At 40.5% G+C, this 24,862-nt stretch overlaps 1 protein-coding gene across 11 annotated transcripts in view; it reads left to right on the top strand.

Annotated features, from left to right (window-relative positions):
* IKZF1 (IKAROS family zinc finger 1) overlaps nucleotides 1-21,835 on the top strand; it is a 73,844-nt gene extending 52,009 nt beyond the window's left edge. For 6 of the 11 annotated variants that reach the window (XM_083822364.1, XM_083822361.1, XM_083822368.1 and 3 more), the window contains 4 exons: nucleotides 5,607-5,774; nucleotides 7,690-7,815; nucleotides 12,919-13,053; nucleotides 17,466-21,835. In XM_083822364.1, the coding sequence (XP_083678490.1) occupies nucleotides 5,607-5,774; nucleotides 7,690-7,815; nucleotides 12,919-13,053; nucleotides 17,466-18,172 (1,136 nt within the window). In that variant the 3' untranslated portion in view covers nucleotides 18,173-21,835. The remainder of the gene's footprint in view (nucleotides 1-5,606; nucleotides 5,775-7,689; nucleotides 7,816-12,918; nucleotides 13,054-17,465) is intronic. The other 5 variants (XM_083822360.1, XM_083822366.1, XM_083822367.1 and 2 more) reach the window with 2 other exon arrangements.
* Nucleotides 21,836-24,862: the final 3,027 nt, after the last annotated feature.

The raw sequence follows: 24,862 nt of genomic DNA, 5'->3' as shown, positions 1-24,862 counted from the left end.
TTTTATGTCAAGCTTTTCATGAAGTAAAAGCAAGTATTGTCACTGGTCAGATCTGGACTAAAAGGTCTCCACTGGGACACCAAAGGAGACATGTAAAGAGGTTGTGCTCTGCAGTAATGGCTTTTCATTATCAAAGTGCTGCGAATCTTGCCTAAATTTTCCAATTCTAAATAGTCTCAAAGAGTGCAAAAAATGAAGAGGCTGAAACAAATGAAGAAGTAAAGACCAGGGTGAGTCTTCATCTTACCTGATATAAGCTATATAAAAACAAGTCTTCCAATCTAAACTGTAAGGTCTTCCGTAGACCAAGGAGAAGAGCTGAACTGTACCGTTGTGCTGCACAAGTTACATTGAAAACAAATAATAATGTATTCAGCAGTTTTGCATGGATATTCAGATGGGAGGAAACTTTGAAATATTTTTAAGGTGAAAATAATCTGTCCAGTGGTTAGATTCCACTGAAATAGTTGAGCAAACAGATATTTTCTTCCTCCACATCTCCCCTAATCATGCTTAAATGATTTCCCCAGAATTGCTAAGGAGTGAGATTAGAAAAGAGCCTTCAGAGTTTGGTGGAGAAGATTCCTGAGGAACCCTGAAGCCCCCACAGTGATGATGTCTGCAATTTTAGCTATGACTGTTCAAGATCTCAAAAGGGGCAGTCCCTGGGTTAACGTGGATTAGCCATGTTCAGAAGCAATCCTGGCCGCAGGTAGCAATGCTGTGTTTGCCTGCTTCACAGTACTCTGCAGTTCAGTGTGATGAATCCTTCAGCCAGGGAAGAGCAGATACATATCTTTATTGGAAAAGCCACAATTTGTTCCTAGAAGAGAGGCTGCAATGCGCTTTCTAGGTATAACAGAGTGCTTTCTTAGTATTGAATTTTAACAGGATCATTTAAAAGTTGGTAAATTGTGTATGGAAAATGACTTGAACGTGAGGCCTTTACAAGAGCCCCATGGGTTTAAGGAGAGTTTAGTAGCAGTTGAAATAAAATGCTGCAACTTAAAATGCATTCAGAGGCAGAAGGCTTTGTGCCTGGTTAAGGAGGCTGCTGTTTTATTAACTGTAAGTTGAGGAGGAACAGAAGGAGTTCGTGTTTGATTCAGTGCAGCTAAAATACAAAATAAATTAATAACTTAATAAAAAGATGGCAAAATGAGAAAGAGAAACAGAGAAACAGTAGGCTTGTGTTTATGTGCAGACACGTGCACATGGAAATGGGAGTGGGAACAAAGCAGCCAAACTACAGCTGTGCTTGTCCCAGTATTAAAAATATGAGAAGAAAGTGGCTTAAGTATGTGTTTTTGTCCAGAATTCATCTTGTAGAGATGGTCAGCAAAAGGTGTTTGCATGGCACAGGCCTTCATGGCGGGTTATGGCCATGGCGAGCACCTCTGAAAATCGCAGGGTGGTGGCAGCAGAGCAGCCGCAGCCGTGGCTAACACATCGCCTGCTGCAGCTGAGGAGGAGCTATTTTGGGTTCCCAAAGATCAGAAACGGTGTTTACACCAAGGCTGAACGGCCTCAGCGGGGACACGCCTGGTTTTTGTTGGGCTGTGGGCAGAGCAGCATTCGTTTCCAGCATGCCAGTTAGCATCCGGGCAGCCGTGCCATGCCAGCCGTGCCTTGGTGGGGGGAGCTCTGCCAGGATTCCCCCTCTGCCAGCCTCTGTGAAGGCTCCATCCTTGCTCCTGGGGCAGACTTCAGCTTCCACAGCACTGTGCCAGGCAGAGCAGTTGGTGCCAAACACCCCCAGGCACTGCTTCGCAAGCCCTGTCAGCCCGTAGGTGTGGGGCCTACAAGACTTCTCGGCGCCTTGTGGCACCCATCCCGTGACAATGGGGCCCTCTCTTTAGTCAGGGAACACAGCTAAAGCCTCACGAGCTGTATGTGGCTCAACAGAACCTCCTCCTCTTATCGGTAATAAAACTGAAGGTTATCAAGTCAAATCCCTGAATATTTCCATGGAAATAAAGCCTTCGCTTCCTGTCCCATCTTGCCCCCAAGCCCTATTGCAAGCAGGCCTTGTAGGGGAGCTGTGCGCTTTCAGGGACTGGAGGGAGCGGGGGCTCAGAGCTGGTAGTTTAAAGGGATGTCACGGGGAGATGGTGGTGACTGCATTTCCTTTCTAGTTGTGCTGTGAAAATTAAAGTAGAAATGGGGTATACTATTACAGACATTTAACTGACTATGCTGACGCCCGTTTCAATACATACCTGATGAAGGAATAAGCCTCACAAATGAACTACTTTGCTGCTAATTCATGTAAAACCTGCATATGCAGTGAGGTTTCCTTAAATAAATATTTGATAGGTGAACAAAACTCTAGCACACTGAAGTGCCAAAATAAAATGACTGCCTGACCTGAGAAAAGCCATAATTACTTTTAATGAATACACCTGCCAAGCACAGATATGCAGAGCAGCACCTGATATGTCTAGCCCCTTCTGCCTGCAAGGAGCTGTAAAACCCTGACTGCTTCCCAGGACTTCACCTGTTGCTACCAGCTGTGGAGCGAATCCAACTCACAGGTGTCCAACTCCAGTCACTCCCTTTCCCCGAGGCTTTTAGTGAGTTTATTTTCTCCAGCCTGCCGCTGCTTTCTTGCTCGGGGTTTAGGAAAAGGGCGAAAGAAACCTCCTCCTGCTCCCCGAAACTGAGAGCTCAGGGAATCGCCTCAGGCTTCCATTGTTTAGTGTGCACATATGGGTGTGCATGTGTGCAGATATGTACGTATATGTGCATGTATATATTTGTATATATTCCCTCTTTATACACACACTCCTTTAGCTTAAGTCTAATTTAGTTCAGTTATGTCTTCATTGGATCTGAATGTCTCAAATTTATTTAGAAAGTGAGTGCTTGCTGAAGAAACAGTGTTTCTGAGCATGTGAGGGAGTAGAGCTATGAGCAGCTGAGTGTTAGGTGACTTTGTCATTACGTTGCTTAACAACTGAAAAAGATTTCAATAAAGATGATAAATATTCTTCACTGAATAAGTAGTCCAGGGCCTGGGTCCCACTAAAGCTTGCAGTGCACTGTGATGCTGGTTGATTCAATTCAGGGCCCCATTCCAGTTTTGCTCTGGGGCCCCTGTTCCTCCATAGCTGCATGTTGTGAAGTGAAATCCACACGAGGCAGGCAAGTGCTGTTCAGCCCGGGCAAGAAAATAACACGCAAAGAAGGCAGAAGATGCATTATGCATTTTTTTCCTTTCATCCTCTCCCTTTCCCATTACTGGGGGATGCTGCCGCAGCCAGTGACCTTCCATCAAGAACCAGCTGCCTCTTAACATGGCTGGGAGCCGTGCTTGGTATATGGGATGACATCACACAACGTGCAGGAGATCCCCACTCCAGTAACTGCAGCGTGAACAACCGAGGGCTGGCAAACCTATATGTCGTACCAGGCTCTTTAATGCTGACGTAGTTCCACGTGTACAGCCGTGCAAGCCTGGGATCCCTTATGTGTCATCCCATTGTAGGTTTTGTAGAAATACTTGCTATGCAGCAGCCTCATTGGAAATGCTCCATCTGTCTGTCCTTTCCGCCAGCACAAGGTTTCACCCCATAATTATGAGAGCTGTAGGCTGGAGCTACATTTCATTCTTACTTTACACATATCTCCCAGAGTACTTTTGCAATCCTTGTTTTCACCTCTGAGTAAAAATAACAGAGATGAATGCTAGAAAAAGCTGTCTAGTAAGAATTAACCATTCCTTCTGAATTCGTGTCCCTCTTTGCAAACTGACTTCTTCATTACTGTTTTGGTCCATTTCTGAAAAATACCTGCCACACTGAGTACTGTCACGGATACAAAGAGGTAGAGCCGGCACACTCGTACCCATTTTCTTTTTCCCCTAAGAACTGCTGTGCATGACTTATTAAGTATATTGCAAAATCCTGCACGTTTAATGCTTGCATTTCTGTAGGCCCCCAGTTGTACCAGTTGCGGGTGCAGTTGAGATGAATACAGTTACCAGATGGACAAAGAAAGCGGGTTCATTTGGCTGGTCAGGGAGTAGGCTGACCTGCTTGGAGTTATTTGACCAGTGAAAATATCTTGCCATAATGTAGGTTTATTTCACTGTTAGCTAAATGCTAAAGTTTCTAGCCTTGATTGCAGAACTTGTGGATTTTTGTGTTGGTACTGTGCTGCTATCTAATTGCTTTGAAGCTTTTCTACAGTGTTACCCAAAAGTAAAAAATGATCATGCTGCACATAAATGCACGTGTGGACATACAAGTTGCTCCTAGATGTCCACAGTAGTAAGTGATGATTAAGTGAGAGAGAAGAAGGAAATTATTTAACTTGTATTTATTTTTTATATGTTTTAACTTCAGCACTGGAATTTTATATTCAGTTTTATTGCTATATAAAGAAAATCAAAGCTAAGAACAGGTCATCTCTGAGCTGCTTCTAATATTGTGAATGCATTACAATTATTAAAGCAGATTATATTTGTGCCTAAGAAAAACAGAATTCAGCAAATGAGTTTCAAAGGCTGGTTTGACTTAGTCAAGGGCTATGTCTTATGAGAAGTGTGTATGCAGGAGCAGTTCATGTTTATGAAGTGCTCTCATGTATACATTTTCCTCTATTCCTATCTGGTACAACTGGAAACATAAGAGATTTTATTTCCTACTGACTTAAGAAAAGGCCTCATGCATCTTAAATCAAAAATAAATAGCTAAGTGAATAAATGACCATTTGTAAACAGCATTAAAGAGCAAAAAACAGCCATATTAATTTTTGCAAAGGCTACCCAATTTGCTTGCTTGATAGCAGGTACCCATTTAGACAAAGCAAGGCTGTGTCACTTCAGGTTTTTCCCTGTGTCTTTCCAAAACATGAACCGGGAGAGCCCATTTGTACAACTCCTCTGCTAATACCTTGCTGAGAGAAGAGTTGGGACTCTTGTATGGAAGTATAGGGCTTCCTTTGCACTGTCTTAACTTATGTGATTTTACTCTCGCTTTCTCTCTCTTTCTCTGTCTCTTTCCTGATTTGGCTGCTTAGGGACAGACAGGTAATGGAGAAGAAATTGAAAGGGAAAATACAGGGAAAATGTAAATGAAAAGAAGTTATTATAACTGTTATAATGAAGTGCCTTTCATTTAAATATAAGAATGTAACGCTGAAATGAACTTGTGATCCTGAAATGCATTTTTAATGAGTTTCCTTTTTATTTTGCTGCTTCAGTGGCATATTTTAAAGACCCTTTGAAAAAAGCCACATTAAAAACCCCACCAAATGCCACAACATGCAAAATTGGATATTGGTTTATTCCAAAACTGCTGATCAGGAAGAGTGGCTCTTCAACACAAAATGTTGCAGTCACTTTATTTAAATGAGTTTGAATTTGCATTGTGATGTGCCATTCTGATTTAGAAAAAAAAAATTAGATTTTCAGATCAAATTGACCCAGCCAGTGAAGCATTAAGAAACTGGCAGGTTTAGTCTGAAAGCCTCATGTTATATCAAACCTGCAGCCGGTGGAAGTCACAGAGCAGCAGTGAGAAAACAACTTTTTTCGCTGAAATCTTTCTCTTGTTACTGCGTAAGATTTTTTGTTCTCACATATTTTCTCCTTCTCCCCTTAGGAGAACGCCCTTTCCAGTGCAATCAGTGCGGGGCCTCTTTTACCCAGAAAGGCAACCTTCTGCGCCACATAAAGTTGCACTCGGGCGAAAAGCCCTTCAAATGTCACTTGTGTAACTATGCCTGCCGACGCAGGGATGCCCTCACAGGCCACCTGAGGACTCACTCGGGTAAGTGAAGGTGCGGGGCTGCCTTGGGGCACCGAGGAGATGGGGGGTTTGATGGCCACCAAGTCTGAGAGGTCTTCTCGCCCTGGGAAGGCAAGTAGTCTCATGGCAGTGTTAACCAAGCTGTGAGCTGGCTGCAGTGTTTTAGCAGCAAAGAAATGACTAATCTCTGCTTGCACTCATGATCCTTCAGCTGAGCTGATCTTTTTCCCATACTTCTTGGTCAATTAGAAGTTTCTGTATTAGGGTTTCATCTTACAAGTCTTGTGTGAGTAATTCATTTCATGGAACTACCAACATGAATTAAAGCTTTGAATGCTTTAGGGCTTAAATGTCATTTATCTGCATACAGAGATAACACAGGGTGTACACACAGTAGGTTTTAAGTCATGAAATCTCAAAAACCTTCAGTCTGGTAGTCATTCTCAGTGTAAGGCATGAATACCACCTACAGCATTTAACAGCAGTTATTTGTTGCATCTGGTTATTACAAGTACATTGAAAGAGAAAAGGGGGGGAGGAGTGAGAGGGAGGGAGAGAGAAAGATAAGAATCTTCCAAAAATGAGGATTCTGCTAGAGGTTTTCTGCGTTTTCCCTCAACAGTAATATAGAGATATGAATGAATATTTTTGAATAGTTGCATATTTCCAATGCCATTGACCTCTCATTGTTTTACGAAAGCCCTACTCACATTCCTTCTGTGAAGAAAAAACAATTTAGCAACTTTATAACATACCTTAAAAAGCAGAGTGTAGTCTCACCAAGTTTCACAAGCTAAGCTGGAAATATAAAATGGATACGACACCTCCAAGACAAATTGCTGGAACTGATACTGGTAACTTTACTTGTGAAAGGTGACTTTGGGACAGTTGCTTTGAGTAGTGGAAGGAGGCTCTCAAAAGAGCATTTTTGTGTTGTAAAGAACTAAGGAAATTCGTCTAACACATATTAAATGATAAGAACCCTAGGGTTGGTCCCACATATCCAAAATAATTTCATGTTTAAAATTCTATTTTGCCTCTCTCCCCCTTACTGATTTTAGTGGATGTGGAATTTAAACCATGATTTTTCATACATACGTGAAACTACACAACGCTTTCAGCAAATGCTTAGGATTCCATAGCTAAAAGACAATGCATAAAATATAGATTGTGATTGGTTCCTGTAATTAGCAAATTGACACAAATACATTATAAAACGAGTTGGATGCCTGAGTCTGATTTTCACCTGGGAATTTGTAAATAAAATTCAAAAGTTTAGCTGTGTAACCATCTAAAATTGTGAAATCACTTATGAGGTGACAGTCTTTTCACACTAAGACAGAAAATTCAGGTCCAGAAGTCCATGAAACCCAACTATCATTGTGAAATTCCTGGAACTGCCTAGATCTGCATTGGTGTAAAACAACAATTTTTGTCATGTCCTTTGTCTTGAATTTCGAGAAGCAGAGAGCAAGAAAACATGTGAAATCTACCAGTCTACCATTGTCCTAAAATATTTGAGCTGATTCTTGTTACAGCAGAATTGATATCCAGTCATGGGCAGGTGCAAAAACAGACCTATGAACAGGTCTTCCTTGTTCACAGTCTCCATGGGAGCTAGGTTTTAGGGTAACTTTGTTCAGATCTTTGAAGGTGTCTCAGTTTCTAGCTTGTATAGATGTCATTTTTGAAGATTTAGTGTTACAGTCCTTATCTGATGTGAATCATCTGAAATAAGCTTGCAGCACCCACAGAATTGGCTTGTTGATGCAAAGTTAAACAATTAGTTTTCCATTATTTTATAAAAATAGACAAAATATTTCTTCAGTTCACCTCATGGGTCTCTTTTTTTTTGGTTTTTGTTTTTGTTTTTACCATTATTAACATGCTGTTGAATACCTCTTCTGAACTTTTCAATTAATTTTATTTTCTCCAGTTGGCAAACCCCATAAATGTGGATACTGTGGACGCAGCTATAAGCAGCGCAGCTCTTTGGAAGAACATAAAGAACGCTGTCATAACTACCTTCAAACCATGAGTATCTCAAGCAACCTTTATTCAGGTAATAAAAGCATCCATTTGTGGGTTAACAGTGTACCGTCACATACTCAGAAAAAGGAATTTAAAAGGAACAGTAGTACCGTTTGTGGCATCTTTTCTTGTCGGAGAGGCAGAATGTTACACATACACCCACACACCACCATATTTATAATATTGCATCTGGACTTATTCAATATTTGATAAATATTTGGCTTTTGTCTCATTTTCTTTAGCTCAGAACTAAAAAAAAAAAAAAAAAAAAAAAAAGCCAAAGTGAAAGTCAGATAAGTATTAAGACGTTTGCAAGACCTAGAACATTCCAGTTCACCATCTCAAGACCAAAATATAACTACATCATCTCAACAATTCTTCCTTTTGCTTGGAGTCCTATATCACAGTACATCTGTGGGTGTGTTCTTAATAATGAGTTAATATCAGTGGTTTAGGTAGGGCTGGAGGATCACCTGCAGCAATTCTTATCTCCTGCCATTCCCAGGCACAGCTTAATGGGCTCTCTTGATGACTGGGACCAATGCATGTGGCAAGAATGAGCTATCTGTCTTTCATTTCAGTCTTCCAAACAAGAGGACAGGAAGTCAGAGGGATTTAACTTAGCCAATCTTACTAAGTCCAGAAATGGTAACAATTTGTTGACAGCCTACAGTAACATCTTCCCGTGTCCCACCAGTTTTAATAGGAACTGTTGCTCTTCTTTGAGAAACTGGTCTTATGTAGAATGTAAAGGCCATCTCTTGGAGAATATAGAATCTAAAACTATGCCCAGAAATACAGCAAGCAAGCAGATGTTGGGGGTTAGATCTTTTTTTAACAAAGATCATAAGGATCTGTATGGGATTGTTTGCAGAAAGTACCCACACATAATTTTAGCTAATTATAAGATCTAACATCTGAGCTTCAGGTTATAGCTCATTGAGTAAGTTACGTTTCTTGCACACCTTTTGATCCTGTCAGTATATATTATTCAGTTTGTCAAATGACAAAGTAGAAGGTTCTCTCTGACCTGTTTTCAATGATGCCTCATTTAATATATTATACCTGGACAGAACCTGAATATGTTTTTACATGCCATCAAATAATGTAAAGTATATGCACATAATGGTAACTGGAATAATGTGACTGGCAACTGTCTGGCAGACAGTGTGTGAGAGCAGTGCCCCTTCTAATTTTATTGAGGGGATGGAGAAAATATAAATAGAAAAGCTCAAAGTAATATACAGTAGGCAGCAATACTTATTCCTCAAAGAGGTGATCGGATTTAGAAGCAAATAGTCTGTCTTGGAATTCAACTTTTCAAGTGTCTGGCATTGGATTTGAAATGCCTGCATGCAACACATGAAAATTGGCATGAATTAGTAGCTGAACTACTTCTAAAGACTTAATTAGTAAGCAGAAATGCCCATATGAAATTGATGTCAGGAATCAGAAACTATAATTAGAAATATTATAGTTTAAGAGATAGATAGAACTTTGTTTATAGCATATCATGACAGAAAAGAGTTTACAGTAACTTAGGATTGAATGTCTAATACCTGATTGGGATGAAAACCTGGGATATTGATGAATGCTTTGGAAGAATTACCTTCCTAGCATATATTGAAAACACCACATAAATCCACATTGGATATAATAGGAGTGCTTTTGCAATTTAAGAAAAAAATACAGGATTAACTTCTGGTTTTAGCCCTTGTATTCTGCCCAAGATTTCACTCTTAAAAATAAAATTTAAAATATTAGTACGCAGTTAATAAATCAATCCTTTATTTTTCTAAAAATAAATCTTTCCCACACTTTTTTTTCCCAGTATATTGCATTATAAACAATCTTTTCTGTTTCACTGCAGACAGGGTAGCTCTGGGTATACATACCATTTTGCAATGCTTACATTATTTCCCATATAAACTCAAAGATGAAAATGTGCAATGAAACAGTTCAGAATGAGTGAGCGTCCTTCTGGATTTTTTCTTATATTCTTTCTTATATCTAGAAAATGAAGTAATTATACTGCCACTGTTCTTATAATATGTCAGGGTGTGATATGGAGCTATGAAGGCCCTTCTTTTTCCAGACTCAAAAAAGTTGGTACAAATATTTTCTAGGGCATCTGATTTGACATTCTGCTACAGCGGGTTGACTTCTTACAGCATTTTAAAAATACCTCATGCAGAATACATTAAAAAAATAAATCAGTTGAAAGGAACTAAACTGGTAAAAGTTTTCCGCCAGCTTGTAAATCTAACAAATGTAATTGGAAAAGTACTTATACAAGGGAAAGATCCAGCAAATGAGAGTAAGAAGGGAAACAAGAGATTGTATTTATATTTTATTTTTTGACTGTTTTCTTTAAGAGAAGGAGATTCAGCATGAAATTAGGAACCTGTTGAATTTAATGGAAAAATTCTTACTTTAGAGGAGTAGATTATCAGTGTCCATGTGACACTCTTCTCTTAGAGATGTTCATTGGAGTTTTGCATTTGAGTCGAGTGGAAGTGTGTGAAGTCCTGTCAGGCCTATGTAAAATCATAGAATCACAGAATGGTTTGGGTTGGAAGGGACCTTAAAAACCACCTAGTTCCAACCCCCTTGCCACAGGCAGGGACACCTCCCACCAGACCAGGTTGCCCAAAGCCCCATTCAGCCTGGCCTTGAGCGCTTCTGGGAATGGGGCGTCCACAGCTTCTCTGGGCAACCTGTGCCAGTGCCCCACTACCCTTTGCGTAAAGAATTTCTTCTGAATATTCAATCTAAATCTCCCCTCTTTTAGTTTAAAGCCATTCTCCCTTGTCCTGTCCTTCCACTCCCTGACAAAGAGTCCCTCCCCAGCTTTCCTGTAGGCCCCCTTTAGAGAGGGCTTCCAGTACCTAAGGTTTCCCCTCTGCGCCTTTTCTTCTCCAGGCTTAACAACCCCAACTCCCTCAGCCTGTCTCCATAGGAGAGGTGCTCCAGCTCTCTGATCATCTTTGTGGCCCTCCTCTGTACGCACTCCAACAGGTCCATGTCCTTCTTGAGCTGGGGCCCCCAGAGCTGAAAGCAGTGCTCCAGGTGGGGTCTTAGGAGAGTGGAGTAGAGGGGGAGAATCCCATCTCTCGACATGCTGGCCATGCTTCTTTTGATGCAGCCTGGGATACAGCTGGCAAACCATATATAACAGAGAAAAATAGTTTATGAAGCTTAAAAAGGGTCAATTTCAGCTCTTGATTCACCTGTGGATTTTCACTTGGAAAGACAACTTTTGTTTTTTCAGTTCATAAACAAAGAATTACAGAAAGTTAACAGGTTGGTTGCAAATGTCAGAAGGGTCAGTTGCAAAGGCTGCAAATTAGTATTTGATTTAACTTGTCCAAGTTTATACCTGTATATATAAACAGTTTTAAAAGTTGTAATATTGAAAGTTTGAATGAAGTTGAAGATATATTTTACCCTCTTTTGAACTGAGAAATGAACTGTTGTAACCTCCTAAACAGATATTTCTCAATCCTTTCACTTTTATAACTAGAAATCCAATCTCCTGTTTCACTGCTAAACTATCTGCTTTAACTATTCTTGGGAAGTCTCTTCCTAACTACTAACTGGAAGCCTTAGCCAGTACAAGATGCTAGCACATGCTTATTCGGTGGTGATGAGATAGCATCAATGTCTTTTAATATCCTGCACCCTCATGACCAAATGCTGTTAATTCACATCTTGTGTCAGTCACAGGCTTTTGCATCGTCATGAGCTGGGGCATCATTATCTGACTCCCTGTCACTGCAGCAGTGAATCAAAAGCTAGCCATGTGCTCTTCTGCTTGCTAATGCGAGCCATTGCTGTCTGGGGCACTTCTCCTGCTCTTTCCAGTTATCCACCAGGGCCTGATGTTCGCATCTTTCAGGAGCAATGAAACTTCTACAATTTTTGCTTTTATGGCAGTTCTATATCATCAAAATAATATTGCACAGTACCTGCATTTTCCCAACTACTAGGAAACAGACAGGTACCAGAATAATGGTTCTGGGAACCTTTCTCACAGCTAAATGGAATAAATCCATAATAAATTCTCAGCAAGCACAGAAGGCAAAATGTAGCAGAGTGCCTCACCTAATTGAAGTAGTGTGCCGAATCTAAGTCTAAAAAGCGTGTTTTGCTTCTCCCTTTTATAGTAACTCACAAGTTCAGGAATAATATAAATATCCTAGTAGCAGGTAAACATAAAATTAACTGCTTTCCTGCCTTTCTCTGAAAAGAAAAAAAAAAAAGTGTTGTGATCTCACAGCATATTACCTTTTCATTATTTGCTGGAAATCAGAAACATCTTTCCATGTATTTTTTAGTCATTGTTTTGCAGGTTCATTTTCATATATCCCTTCTGTTTCTGCAGGAAAATACTGAAGTGAAATGTAATGAAAGTGAAATAGTCTCCCTGCTCTAGAGCCTCACAGCCAAGTTCCTTTCTAATTCTACAATGTCTTAGCAGCTGCAGGAAGTTATAAAACAGGTTTGAGTATCACAAATCAGCGCTCCACTATAGATGTGACTTTAGCAATTTAGCTGACATTGTGATTTAAAGTCAAAAATTGCATTGAGAAAATATGGCAATATTTACTAGGGGGAAAAAAAAAAAAAAAGGCAGGGGAAAAGGTAGGGGGTGTGGTGATGTAACTTGCAACTACATTTTCCGCTATTGGAGCTGAGAGGTTTGTCCATTGTTCCTGCTAAAGAAGTGGTAATCACGTAGGCTGTTCCACTGCGAGAGGTGGGGGTGACAGTGGGAGGGTGAAAAGATGAGCTGCTTCACGTCCAGTATAATGTCAGAGCCTCATTTATTCATGGCAGTGCAGGGTGTCTGTACATCAAGGGCAGACTGATTGTGCTACATACAGGCAGATGCCTTGCAGTTGCAGTCTCATTTCTGTATCCTGAGCGAGGGAAACATGAACATGTATATAGAGATTAATCAGCGTAAGGGACTTTGTTACAGTCAGAATTGACCTGTGTCTGTAGTGGTGAGCTCAGTGTTCGAACTGGTTGAGAGCTGGAAGACATTAGCTAAGAAACTCTAACCTGAAGACAATGGTTCCATTAACATGGAACAAGCGTGCCTAACCCTTCTGATGTCATTTGATTTCAGTCATAAAAGAGGAAACTAACCAGAGTGAAATGGCTGAAGACCTGTGCAAGATAGGGTCAGAAAGATCCCTCGTGCTGGATAGACTAGCAAGTAACGTCGCCAAACGTAAGAGCTCTATGCCTCAGAAATTTGTTGGTAAGAGTTAAACGTTTGCTGTCTCCTAAAAAATGAAACAAAACAAAACCCCCAACAAAACTCACAGGATTTTTACTTTTGCTTTATGATTTTAATTGTTTAACTAAATTAGCAATATTTACCTCTATAGAAGCAAATACAGCAATGTGTTGGGGAAGAAAAAGCCAGACAAGCTTCTCCACTATATGTTTCTGCAGGTGTGATTTTCCACATTTGGAGATCTATTTCAAGTCTTTCTGTCTTTTTCTAATGCTTATGAACCAGATCTTTACAAGATCTACACAGGTTCCTGAGGTTGCCCTAAGAACCTGAAAACAGCTTTAGGAATGTCTTCTGTTGGGAAAGTATTTGACCACATTTTCAGGATTATTTTAGTATCTTGTTAGATGAGATCCAAATCTGGGCATGCTGGTATATGTGAACACATTCATGAATAGTTGAGCATAGCCTGGATAATGCTTTTCACTCCTTCACAAAGTCTGTATACTTCTACAGCCCAAAACGATTGTGGAAATAAATGTACATAGTTCTGAGAATAATATATAAATGAAAATATCTTTGGGTAAATTCTAAGAATAGTCCAAAAAAATCATAGCTGTTTGCACCTAGTAGACATATTTTTTGTCTTAACAATGAAAAAAATGGAGGCTACACCTATTTTGTTCTGCTTGTTAAGCCTTGTGCTAAATAATGGTTAGATCAGTTCTGTAGCAGTCAGACACAGACAATATTTTACAAGCTATGTTGAATTAGTCTTAAATGAGTAATAACACGGGAAATTTGATGACAGCATATACTCATATCTACTCAGATTCTTTTATAATGCTCTGTACATTCATTTTTAATATTATTCTATAGGAGACAGAGAAAATTGAAGTCTTTAGAAAAACACACATTATAAAGGTCTTCAGTCAAAAGTCAAGGCAAAACTAGACCAGCTTATGGGACAGAAATTCCAAATAAACATTCTTCAATGAGGACACAAAGATGAACAGAAAATTAATATTTTTGAGACAAGGGAAGGAGAATCTCAGCTACAGCTGGAACAAAAGTTTGCAGTTGAAGTCCAAGATTGTGTTCAAGTCCCAAAGCAAAAATTGCAGGAGGTGGTCAAGGATAAGAAATGCTTACGCTCTCAAAATGAAGGACAAAATTTGTAGTAGAGGTAATTACCAAAAAATATAGCCACCACACGAGGCAAACCAGATTCCTTTAGACTCCCCAGAAACTGACTGTATTAGGCAAATATATTAATTCTATGAAAGCTCCAGGAAGACCAGAAGGGTTAAAATCTAAAAGGTATTAGCAAGCGTCTTACATGCAATATAACTTTGGGTGTGGACAAGCTTTTTCATTCTCATTTTTTTCTCTTCACCCTGAGAAACAGTAAAGGCAGCCAGTCTAACTATGAGTCTTAAGAGAGCAGAGTTTTCTGTCAGTTAGTTATTCAGGGTGCAATATAGGAAGACAGCGTACTGACAGGAGATATTTATGGAAAATTTATAACCTTCAAAAGTATAAACTTTTCTGGCTGGGAAATGCCCCCAAATCCTTTCCTTTCCCATCCTCACCTGCTGCCTCATGTAATAGGTAAATTCCCGATTAACACAAGGTTGGGGCAGCTGGTCAGGAAACCTTTGGGTAATAAAACATATTTATTGTTCCTGTAGATTACCATGTCATCCCAATCCCCATGCTGAATTACAGGGAGAAGGAGCAAATGGCATCCTTTGCATAAGAGAATGATTGTCTGCTGCTTCCCTCGTTGTTCTCACAGCTAAATCCATCACCTTTCCAAAGGGAGATTGTTCACCAAATTAAGCCAGTTACCTGTAAAATTCTTGGACAGCAAGTGTTCACGAAGCCCTCTATGTATTCCAAACTGGAATAGCTCCCAGACCTGAAAACAGAACTGGGCCTTCCAAACTAGAGGGTGGGAACGACAGGTGAGATTGACACGTTTATCACGTTAAAACAATAGGCAGCAAAGAAAACTGAGTGGTAAAAAAATAAAAAAGGGAAAGGTCCACATGCGCTGAGTGCGTTTGTGTTACTATTTAAGTACTTGCTGCAGAACTCTGAACGGTGCAAAGCTTGAAGTGCATCAAACCATTAGTAGTTTAATTTACTTATACTCTAATAACCACAGAAATGAGCTATTATTTTTAACGAGTGCAAGTATTATCGGCTTTGCCCAGATGTAGAAATGATACCTGCCTACCTCAAGTTTGTGTATTTTCAGACAGTTCTGTGTGGAAACAAATTTTCCTTATGAGCACTTGATCCTTTCAGTCCAAGTACCAGCTAGTTATGCTACATAAAGCAAATACTGCCCAAGAAACAGCTATTAAAATTATGATTTCCAGATGCCAAAAATTTTGTGTATAATGAAAACCAGTCCAATTTTTCAGTGATATACATTATAAATTGAATACAAATGATCTTGACCTCATTTTTTCCCCCATGAGTCACGGGTATATGTTCATAATAGGAGAGTTTTTCTGTATATCAATCAAGAGTCTTTCACAACTCCTGTTGTGAATCTTGAGCCTCAAACTCTGCCTGAAAACTATAGCATTAGAATGAGTAAATCTGAAAAAAATATATATGCACCACAGTAGTGGGGTGCTCAAATTGGCAGAATGATAGGGAAAGGAAACAAGAGGAAGCTTGTGCAGCATAGTTAGAAAGTGCCCATACTCTGCATCCCTTATAGAAACTTACGCAGTGCCAGGAGTGTTTTTTTCTCTGTTTGCAGAGCATGGACAGACTAGTATGGAACTGCACCTTGTGGGAAAAGCAGACAGTAGGACTTTCTATGCGTGAGGCCTGTCATTGCAATAGGTCATGCCAGAAGTTTTCTAGGCTGTGGTCTTGCTCTTTACTGGCCTTGAATATTCAATTTGAGTAGAAACTGGGTGGGAAATCATTGAGAAATTAATTTGGGGAACTTCTGGTAATTTTTCCATGCTCCTATTAGCATTTATTAGGCAAATGAGGATACGTTTTATGGTGTAATTTATTTATTGGGATCTTCAGGGAAAAGGACAGGGGAATCTTCTAAGGTCTGCAAGTAAATGTCATGTTGACTAGGAGATAGTGACAGCACTACAGACTACATGGAGATGTTTGTGGCTTTCATTGCATTTCCGAAGATTTCCTGCAGAGCTAGGAAGGCTATCCAGACGGTACGTGATGTGGTACTGGTAGTCCCTAGGAACATATTGGGATTTTTCACCCCTTTGTATCTGTGCAGATTTGTCAGGGGCCTGATAATGTTGATGGTTTACAAACACCGTTTGAGAAGACTGTTCAGGTTCATAAAATCAGTGTCTGTGCCTTTAAATAGTTTCTCCCACTTATAACTTTTACCTTCTATGTTTTTCTTAGTCCCATCTGTCCAGAAATTTTCAATCATAGAATCATAGAATATCACAGAATATCCGGAGTTGGAAGGGACCCACTAGGATCACCAAGTCCAACTCCCAGCACCACACAGGTCTACCCAAAAATTCAGACCATACTTTGAGAAACTATAGTGATATTCAGCATTCAGTATGGGGGGATCCAGCCAGAGATATTAGTGCAATCTGATTTTTAAAAATGAAGAGTACCCCTTAGCTTTGGCATCGCAAATCGCAAATCAGAGTCAAGGTTACAAGCAGTAAGAATCTTGCTCTGTGCATACCTTTCTACCTGATAGGAAAAATAGATTCCATGGTTCTTCCCTGCTCTTGCAGATTATAACTTTTTTGACACAAAATTTCTAGGAGCACATGGACCTTCTCATAATGTGTCTAATGCACGGCTTGTTTATAAAACAATGCGTGGGAGGAAGGTTGCAATATGGAAAGTTAAGTTTTTGTTGGTTTCTTTCAAAAATTACATATGACTACATTAGTGATATGGGTTACTTGTAAGAAACTGAAAGTTTGAAACTAAAACATTGTAATTACAATTAAAAAAATGTAATGTTTTAGGGAAAAATTGATAATGTGCTTCATTCTCTGAAGCATAAAGCCCAGGCTCCCTGTAACTGTGCTGGTACACTACCCACAAGGGCACACCCCAGTTCACTGCAGAAGTCAGATGAGGGATTTCAGTTAGAAAGGATAAGACAAGGATGAAGCACTCAATCTGTAGCTCCCACAAGTCCCCATAGAATTATTTTTTAAAATCTGTTTTCTTCCATTTTGGTTTTCCAAAGAGCTCAGATTATTTTGCAGGTTAAAAGAGCACCAACCAACCAGCTTTCTGACCAGCTATATTAGAGATCTGTGAATAGCACAGGTGCATTTCATATGTGGATTTGATCAGTTCTTTTCTTTTCTGTTGTTTGATTAGTCCATGGTATTCGTCTCCTTAATTATGTAGGAATGAATTGTCTAACTCCTGACTGTTTTCCACCGCAGGTGAGAAATGTCTGTCTGATCTTCCATATGATGCCACCACCAACTATGAGAAGGAGAATGAGATAATGCAGACGCACGTCATAGACCAGGCCATTAACAACGCCATCAGCTACCTGGGGGCAGAGTCCTTGCGCCCCCTCGTCCAGACACCACCAGGTGGCTCTGAAGTGGTGCCCGTCATCAGCCCCATGTATCAGCTCCACAAACCTCTCGGGGACAATCAGGCTCGCTCCAACCACACAGCTCAGGACAGCGCAGTGGAAAACTTGTTGCTGCTTTCCAAAGCCAAATCTGTCTCCTCTGAACGGGATGCCTCTCCCAGCAACAGCTGCCAAGACTCAACAGATACCGAGAGCAATAACGAGGAACGCAGTGGTTTAATTTACCTGACAAATCACATAGGTCCCCATGCAAGAAATGGCATATCCATAAAAGAAGAAAGCAGGCAATATGATGTCTTGAGGGCAGGTACTGACAATTCCCAGGATGCTTTCAAAGTGATCAGCAGCAATGGGGAGCAAGTGAAAGTTTACAAGTGCGAACACTGTCGAGTCCTTTTCTTGGATCATGTGATGTACACAATCCATATGGGCTGCCACGGGTTCCGTGATCCTTTCGAGTGCAACATGTGTGGCTACCACAGCCAGGACAGGTATGAATTCTCTTCCCACATAACTCGAGGGGAGCACCGTTTCCACATGAGTTAAAACTCCTCCGGCACAGATCCAGCCTCAACAGCTGCATTACTGGAGCTGCACGAGCAACAACAGCAACAAAGCACAAGTCTACTGGACAGCAAAAGGAACAAGAAAATCCAAAATCCAGAGATCTTCTCCCACAAGAAAAGATTTTTCTTTTGGTAGCATGCATTGCAACTCAGTTTTCTAAAGTGAATATTAAAGTTTTTACTGAAAGTATTTGATCACCAAAAACCTTTAGTAATGTAAGTAGGAGCTTTTGTAGTCAGATAGCTGAAAGCCCTTCCCTTAAGTGATGCTTCTTGCAAACCTCCCTTGCCAAAACTGTTAACCACGCGTAGAATGCACAACACGGATGCGAACGTGACAGACAGGAACAGCCTAGCTTGCTCTCTTAACACCCTGAGCATAGGGCTCTTCCACCAGATGCATATTTTTTGACTTTCTGGTATTATTTGACTCATTTGGAAAGATTTTAAACTCAACTAAAGATTGTAGGGGCCCATCGCAGATGACTTCGCAGACAGCTGGGGTGAGACTGGAACCCAGCCAGAGGGTCCAGGGTTACTTTGGCAGTAAGACGTAGAGTATTTCCACCTGCAAGGGTGCTTCTGGGATTGACATCATGGCATGCCTTGTTTGTGTCTCTAGGCAGGCGAGCAGGTGTGTGACAGATATAAGGAACACCCCTGTAATATACTCTGTGAAGTACGGATTGCATTTAATGTATAGAAAAGAGTATTGATGGCTCTTCTTTAAATAAATGTTTTCTCTCCCTATCCAATAAAACCCCACTTTTCGTTAAGAAACCCCTCCTCTTGCTGCATAAACAAGTTACAGTGTATTTAATTTTTCTTTCTCTTTTAAGTTTTAGTTATTTAGAGAAGTATGATGTACAGTTGAGAAAAGCACTAGCTAGAAATATGTGTGGCGAAAGTCTCCTTATGCACATTTCTGATCTTTTTACACTGCCTGGAAAATACCCAAATATCCCTATATTTTATCTGTGAGAAATTCCCACTCTGCTTCCACAGAAGATGACCTCTTGTAGATTTTGTGGCTCTACTTGTGTTGCACTTAATTACTTGTAAAACACCGAGCTGAATTAAACCAGCCAATCAAAATTTGTAGCCTTCTCCCTCTTTCCTTATACTTGCTATTTAACGAGGGACCAATCCCTCAAAAGTGGGTCCCTTTGCAAAGGTGCTGAGCACCTTGGCTTCCTATTCAACAAAACACTTACTGTGTACTTTAAGTTACTTTTACTTTAGCAGAACTAATTTTAAGGTTAAAAAAAAAATGTGTTTTGCTGAATAGAGACCAGAGAATGCAGCACTTTGCAGAGTGGAGTAAAATCTGCCAAGAGCCTTCTCCATGGCAGCTTCTGCTGCAGATATTGTAACTTCAGTTAGAATAAAAACTTCCATGACACATACTTTTTATCCCCAAACACAGCTGATATAAAAAAGTATTTTTTAAAAACTTCTTCTTAACTTCCTCTTCCAAACAGTTCATTCCTCTCCCTGAAATATTGGTCTAAAATGAAATCTTTGCAGCTGCACAAAAAACTCTCATTGTTGCTGCAGCATTTCCTGGGCAGCATTCATAAAAACAAGCTACCCAATTACCTTAATGCATAAATACTTTCACTTGGAATAACAAATGGATATTCTCCAACAAACAAGATCATATACCCAACAAGGCGAGCGGTCTTGTAATACAGTTACATGTTCTCCATCCCCTAGTGCATGCAAGGACAGATATGTGTTTTAAAAGAGATTTGAGGGAACCACGAATACTTGTACCTAGGGCAATTTGGCCTGGTAGGCGTAGTTATATTTAATGCACAGTTCTAGTACAGACATCCAGTTCCTTCTGCTTTCACTTTTGCAGGTGTAAGCCAGGAGCAACAACACGGAAGTCAGAGGAAAGATACTGATGCGAATTATAAAACTGTGCAGAATAGAAGCTTTTACACTCTTACCCGTCTTAGCTTTTCATGCCACTGGCAGGACACTTACTTGATAGAAGGTGTGTGCACAGCAGTGCTTTTAACCCGTAAGTGCATGCGGGCGTGCACGGTGAGTAGCTTTGTCACCAGATGCCTTGCATGCTTGTCCACAGGCTGCTCCATGCACCTACATCAGTGAAAACAGATTGTTAACACACACCAGGTAGGACAGAGCACACCGAGTGGCCAGAGACCCCCCAGACACTGGTACAACACGTGACAGACCCAGAGCTGAGCTCCTCCTGCTCCTCCATTTTAGCTCCGTTGCCTTATGGGACTGCAGTTACGGTTTGGTCAGCGATGTCTGTTACATATTTAGCTTCAGGACAGCCTGTATGTGGCAGTGAGGCAGTACCACGTTGTATAGGGATGACCTGGAGGAGACCTTCAAGGGAGGAGCTTACAGTTTTGTTTGGTTGCTCTAAATAAAGTTTAAGCGGGTTCATTTTTTCATAGTTGGTAGGAATACATTCACCTGTCCTTACCCCTCTCAACTTCCAATTGATTCAGACGAAGAATGGACAAAGTAGTTTCTTGGCCCCTTTTCAATGTGATTTGTGTAGTCATTCTGCTTTTATTACTCTACCACCACTTTTCCACTGTTCTTAGATTTAGGTCTCTATACACCTCATGCTATAATCTTTTTTTAATGCTCCATTTTAAGACGCACCAAGCTAAAAAATAGGGGATGGGGGTGGCAAAAGCTTACTCAGGTGATTTTGTTTCTTTGTTTTTATAAAAATACAATACAAATAAAGCCACATTCTTCAACCTCGTAAGCAAGCATAGTTCCAGTTGAGTTCAAAACTGCCTCAGACTCCGCTTTTAAATACAATTTATGATTTCTGGCTAGGTTCACTGCCTTTGCAACATTTGTGTGCGCACATGTATGACTTTCTGTGTCACTTTTCTTCTCAACATGCACATGCCCTAACAAAAGTTTTGTGTATCATAAATATTTTATATACATATATAAGTGTATATATATATATATATATACATCTAAAATGGTTTGTATCACATGATGATGCACTGTCAATCACAGTGGGTTTGTTTCCTGGGTCTGGAGTTCCCTTATTTATACTATCACAGAATATGTTGATGTTGTATATTAAACAGTACAGTGGTATAAGTAAGTAATATTAAGATACAGTGTATCAGAGGGCGTAGTCAAAAGGCAGGAGCAAACCGCATTCCCTTTCATGAAGGGGCTTTTGGGGGTTGTTTTTTGTTCGGATTTTGCACAAAATCACCTTCCATTTGTTCAGAACCAAGTGTTTCAATAATTTTATTGATGAACATGCAGGGAAGGCATGAAGGTAGGATGTTGTGTGTGTACATCTAAACAAACTGTGCCCTCAGAAAACTAGTTTAGCATAATCTTCCTTTTCTCACCTTTGCTGTGGTGCAATAGCCTAAGATGGTTTAGATGAACCCTAAGAAAATAAACATGGTGAATGGCTTTAAGTTTAGACCTGTTTGAAAAAAAAGTGAAAAAGAACGGCTTCCCAGCACTCCCCAGGCACTGCCTTTTCCAACAGAAACGTTGTATTTACACACTTCTTTTCTGTGATTTTCTATTGTAACTTTGTTTTTCTTCGAGAACATTGTATTTAAAAAAAAAAAAAGGCAAATTTCATAAAAATTGGAAATGTTATTAAGTTATGTCTGCAAAGTGAGATGTATCTTGTAAGAGCAGAGAAAGTGTTTTAAAAAAAAAAAAAAAAAAAAAAACAACAGGACATTTCTGTTGCTCTCCTGGTAGGAGACGAAGCAGTTGCGCACCGCTCGTCTGCATGCATGGGCAACGCGCGGTCCCGTGGGATGCTCGAAGGGGAAAGCATCAGGCACGGCCTCAGCCTCTGCTGCCGCACCCACGGCCTGCCTCACGGTGAGGCTGACCTTGCTGTCCTCCCAACCCATCCTCTGTGGCCAAAAAAGTGGTGCTGTTTCAACCACCCTGCACCTCCACGCCACCTAAAGCAGCCCTACCAGGCCACTTCCAGCTGAAGATCAAACCCATACACTTGCTACATCCTACCCACAGTGCCCCTGGCCACGAAAACTCGGGCAGCTGCTTCGAGCGCTTGACTTTAAGGAGGTTTCTTCCCTTCCAGCCCTCCCTTACCCTTTCCTCCCGTCAGCAAGGCTAAGCCATTACCGTACACAATTACTTCTGCATGTAGAGCCATGGTAATTCAAAATAAAACACTGAGGAATTATTTCTACTACTTACCATAACAAAGGTGATTTCTCTGTGGGTGTCTCTGGTTCCCTCGGACTCCAGCACAGTAAATTTCACATCACATATTTAATGCAAACAAGAATCATTGGCTGGTTTAGGAGAAGCGTAGTTTATAAAGTTTTAGAAATATTTCCATTTGTAAAACTGTATTATTATAAACAAAATGAGATTTTTAAAAAACTAATGATATTGTAATCAACTCTTTTACAGGTTCCCAAAATCTAAATTTTCCTCAAATTACTGTGATAGGTTTTCATCATAAACTGGTACTACTTTTCTATAAGAAGGAAGCTTCTGATGTCCTGATTCTTTTGTTCACCACCACAGCCAGTTCTCAGTAAATGAAATGAGCTACAAATTTCTGTTTCAGCAGGTGGCTCTCTGGCAAATTAAACAGGGGCTGTTAATAATAATCATTACAGAAATAAGCTAAATGTAATATTCCCCATCAAAGTTATTAAATCCTTGAACTTAAGTAGAGACATACACAGATAAATGAAAGTTTGTGTCACTAAAGATCTGTACTAGGTTTCTATTATGTTTCAGAGATTCTCTTTCCAATCATCTTACTTAGATTTTTCTTACTCCTGTAGCTTGATTAGATTACATCAGAAACTGCTGTAGGTGCAACGAGTTGAAGTATTACGCAGATCCAAACACAGAGCTAGCAGGGGTGAGCCTTTCAGCCGTGAGTCCCCAGCCAGGCTTCCCAAACCATATTTAAGCATCTAAACATCAAAACAGTATTAAAATGTGCTCGCCCACCAATGCTTTCTAGTCAGTCTTTAAAATCAAGAAATAAACTAAAACATTCAAAGTTTTTCCCATAGATGTCAAAATGAGAACTCAGAGCCAGACCTGGAGCACATAGATGTGATAATGAAATAATTTCCTAATTTTTGGAGGGCAGGGAGGAAAAAAAAAATATGATTAAATATTCTATTTGGGGAAAAGTGCTTAGAAATGCTTCTGACTTTCCCCAAAGACTGAAGATATTGCACCATTTTTGCCAGCTTCTGAGCAGAGCTGGTCAAAAATGAAGGAGAGAAGGTTTCCCACTGAAGGCTTCAAACTTTCAGCAGCAGGCATATGAAAGCTGGAAGTGTTGTGACTGGAAATCCAAAGTGTTTGGTTTCTGAAAAATCTGTTCCCTTGTGCCTTGTGGGTCAAAGCTCAAGGGCATCCTCCCCTGCTCTGGGCCAACCGGGTAGTATCCACAATCACGAAACACAATCTGCTGCTTGCCTGGAAGGAAAATGGTGTGCGTGAGATCGGCTTGTGGTCCTAACGCATCAAGAAAGACACAAATCCATGAGACCTGGCCTGTAAAATCCAACAGGAGTCTTCATTTTAAAAAGAGGTCCATGATCCCAGTTTCCCAGTTTTAATTTTTGGCCCATCTTTTTTTTCCGACTTTAAAATTTCAGGGCTGCTGAATGCACAATTCTCAACTAAATCACTGGAGGCTGTGCGCATGCGCGTTCCCAAAATCATCCTGCCACCGCTGCCAGAAGATGGGTGTCCAAAAAAAAAAAAAGACAAAAACTTAGCATTTTCCCCAAAAGTGAGGTGGATGGCAGTGGGAATTACAAAGCCAGGCTTCAGAGAGCAGGATTTCATCACATCTCAATAGAAAAATGGACTGCAGCGAGCGTGGCTGGAATTGCACTCACACCAAAACGGAGAGATTCCTAGTAATTGAGGTGAGAGTTTGGCTGAATTCAGCCGTTAGCATTACAGGTTGTTAATTTATTTAAAGTAAGGCCTCACTGCTTTAAAGAAGGTCCCAGGTCACAGAACAATTCCCATTTTATCTGTCCCGACCACACGTATGAAGCATGTGAGTGATAGAGGGCAGCTGCCGCTGTTTCTGCCGCGGGTGGCGGCTGCAAATCACACAAACCAACGCCTTCCTGTCCCTTGGGAGAGAAGTGAAGGTTCTGGTTTATAAGCAGTTAGTGAAAAAAAAAAAATAAAAAATCTACACCTTGCAGCAGACAGTGAGCCCAGGGCTGGCAGGGTGAGGAAGTTAATCAGCACCGAGCAGGCTGTTCGGGATGAGGCCAAACAGATGGCTCGTCTCTGAAACGGCAAAACGGGAAGCAGATGTGGCCACCGCTTCTCCCCATGCATAACTGGGAACCAGCCGGTTGGTGAGGAAATTTGCATAACAAGGATAATTTGGTATCAAAACTGTCCCTAGAAGTGATCTGAATGGATCTGGGCACAGTTGACAATTTTCACTTCTTGTTTCCCACTCAGTGTTCAACCAGATTACATTTTAATTTTGAACCTAGTGTCTGCCTGAGGTTGCTTTTAGCTATTTTCTAGGGAAACTATGATGCGGGCAGGGGGATTCATCAAGTCTGTACTGAAGCTTTCAGGGCCAAAACACTCATTTCTCTTAAGTCAGTGAAAATTTTAGTGACTAATTTCAGCGGAC

This window comes from Anser anser (genome assembly GCF_964211835.1).
Source record: "Anser anser genome assembly, chromosome: 2".
NCBI lineage: Eukaryota > Metazoa > Chordata > Aves > Anseriformes > Anatidae > Anser > Anser anser.
The sequence above is the reverse complement of the archived record's forward strand: the minus strand, read 5'-3'. Positions and strand labels throughout refer to the sequence as shown.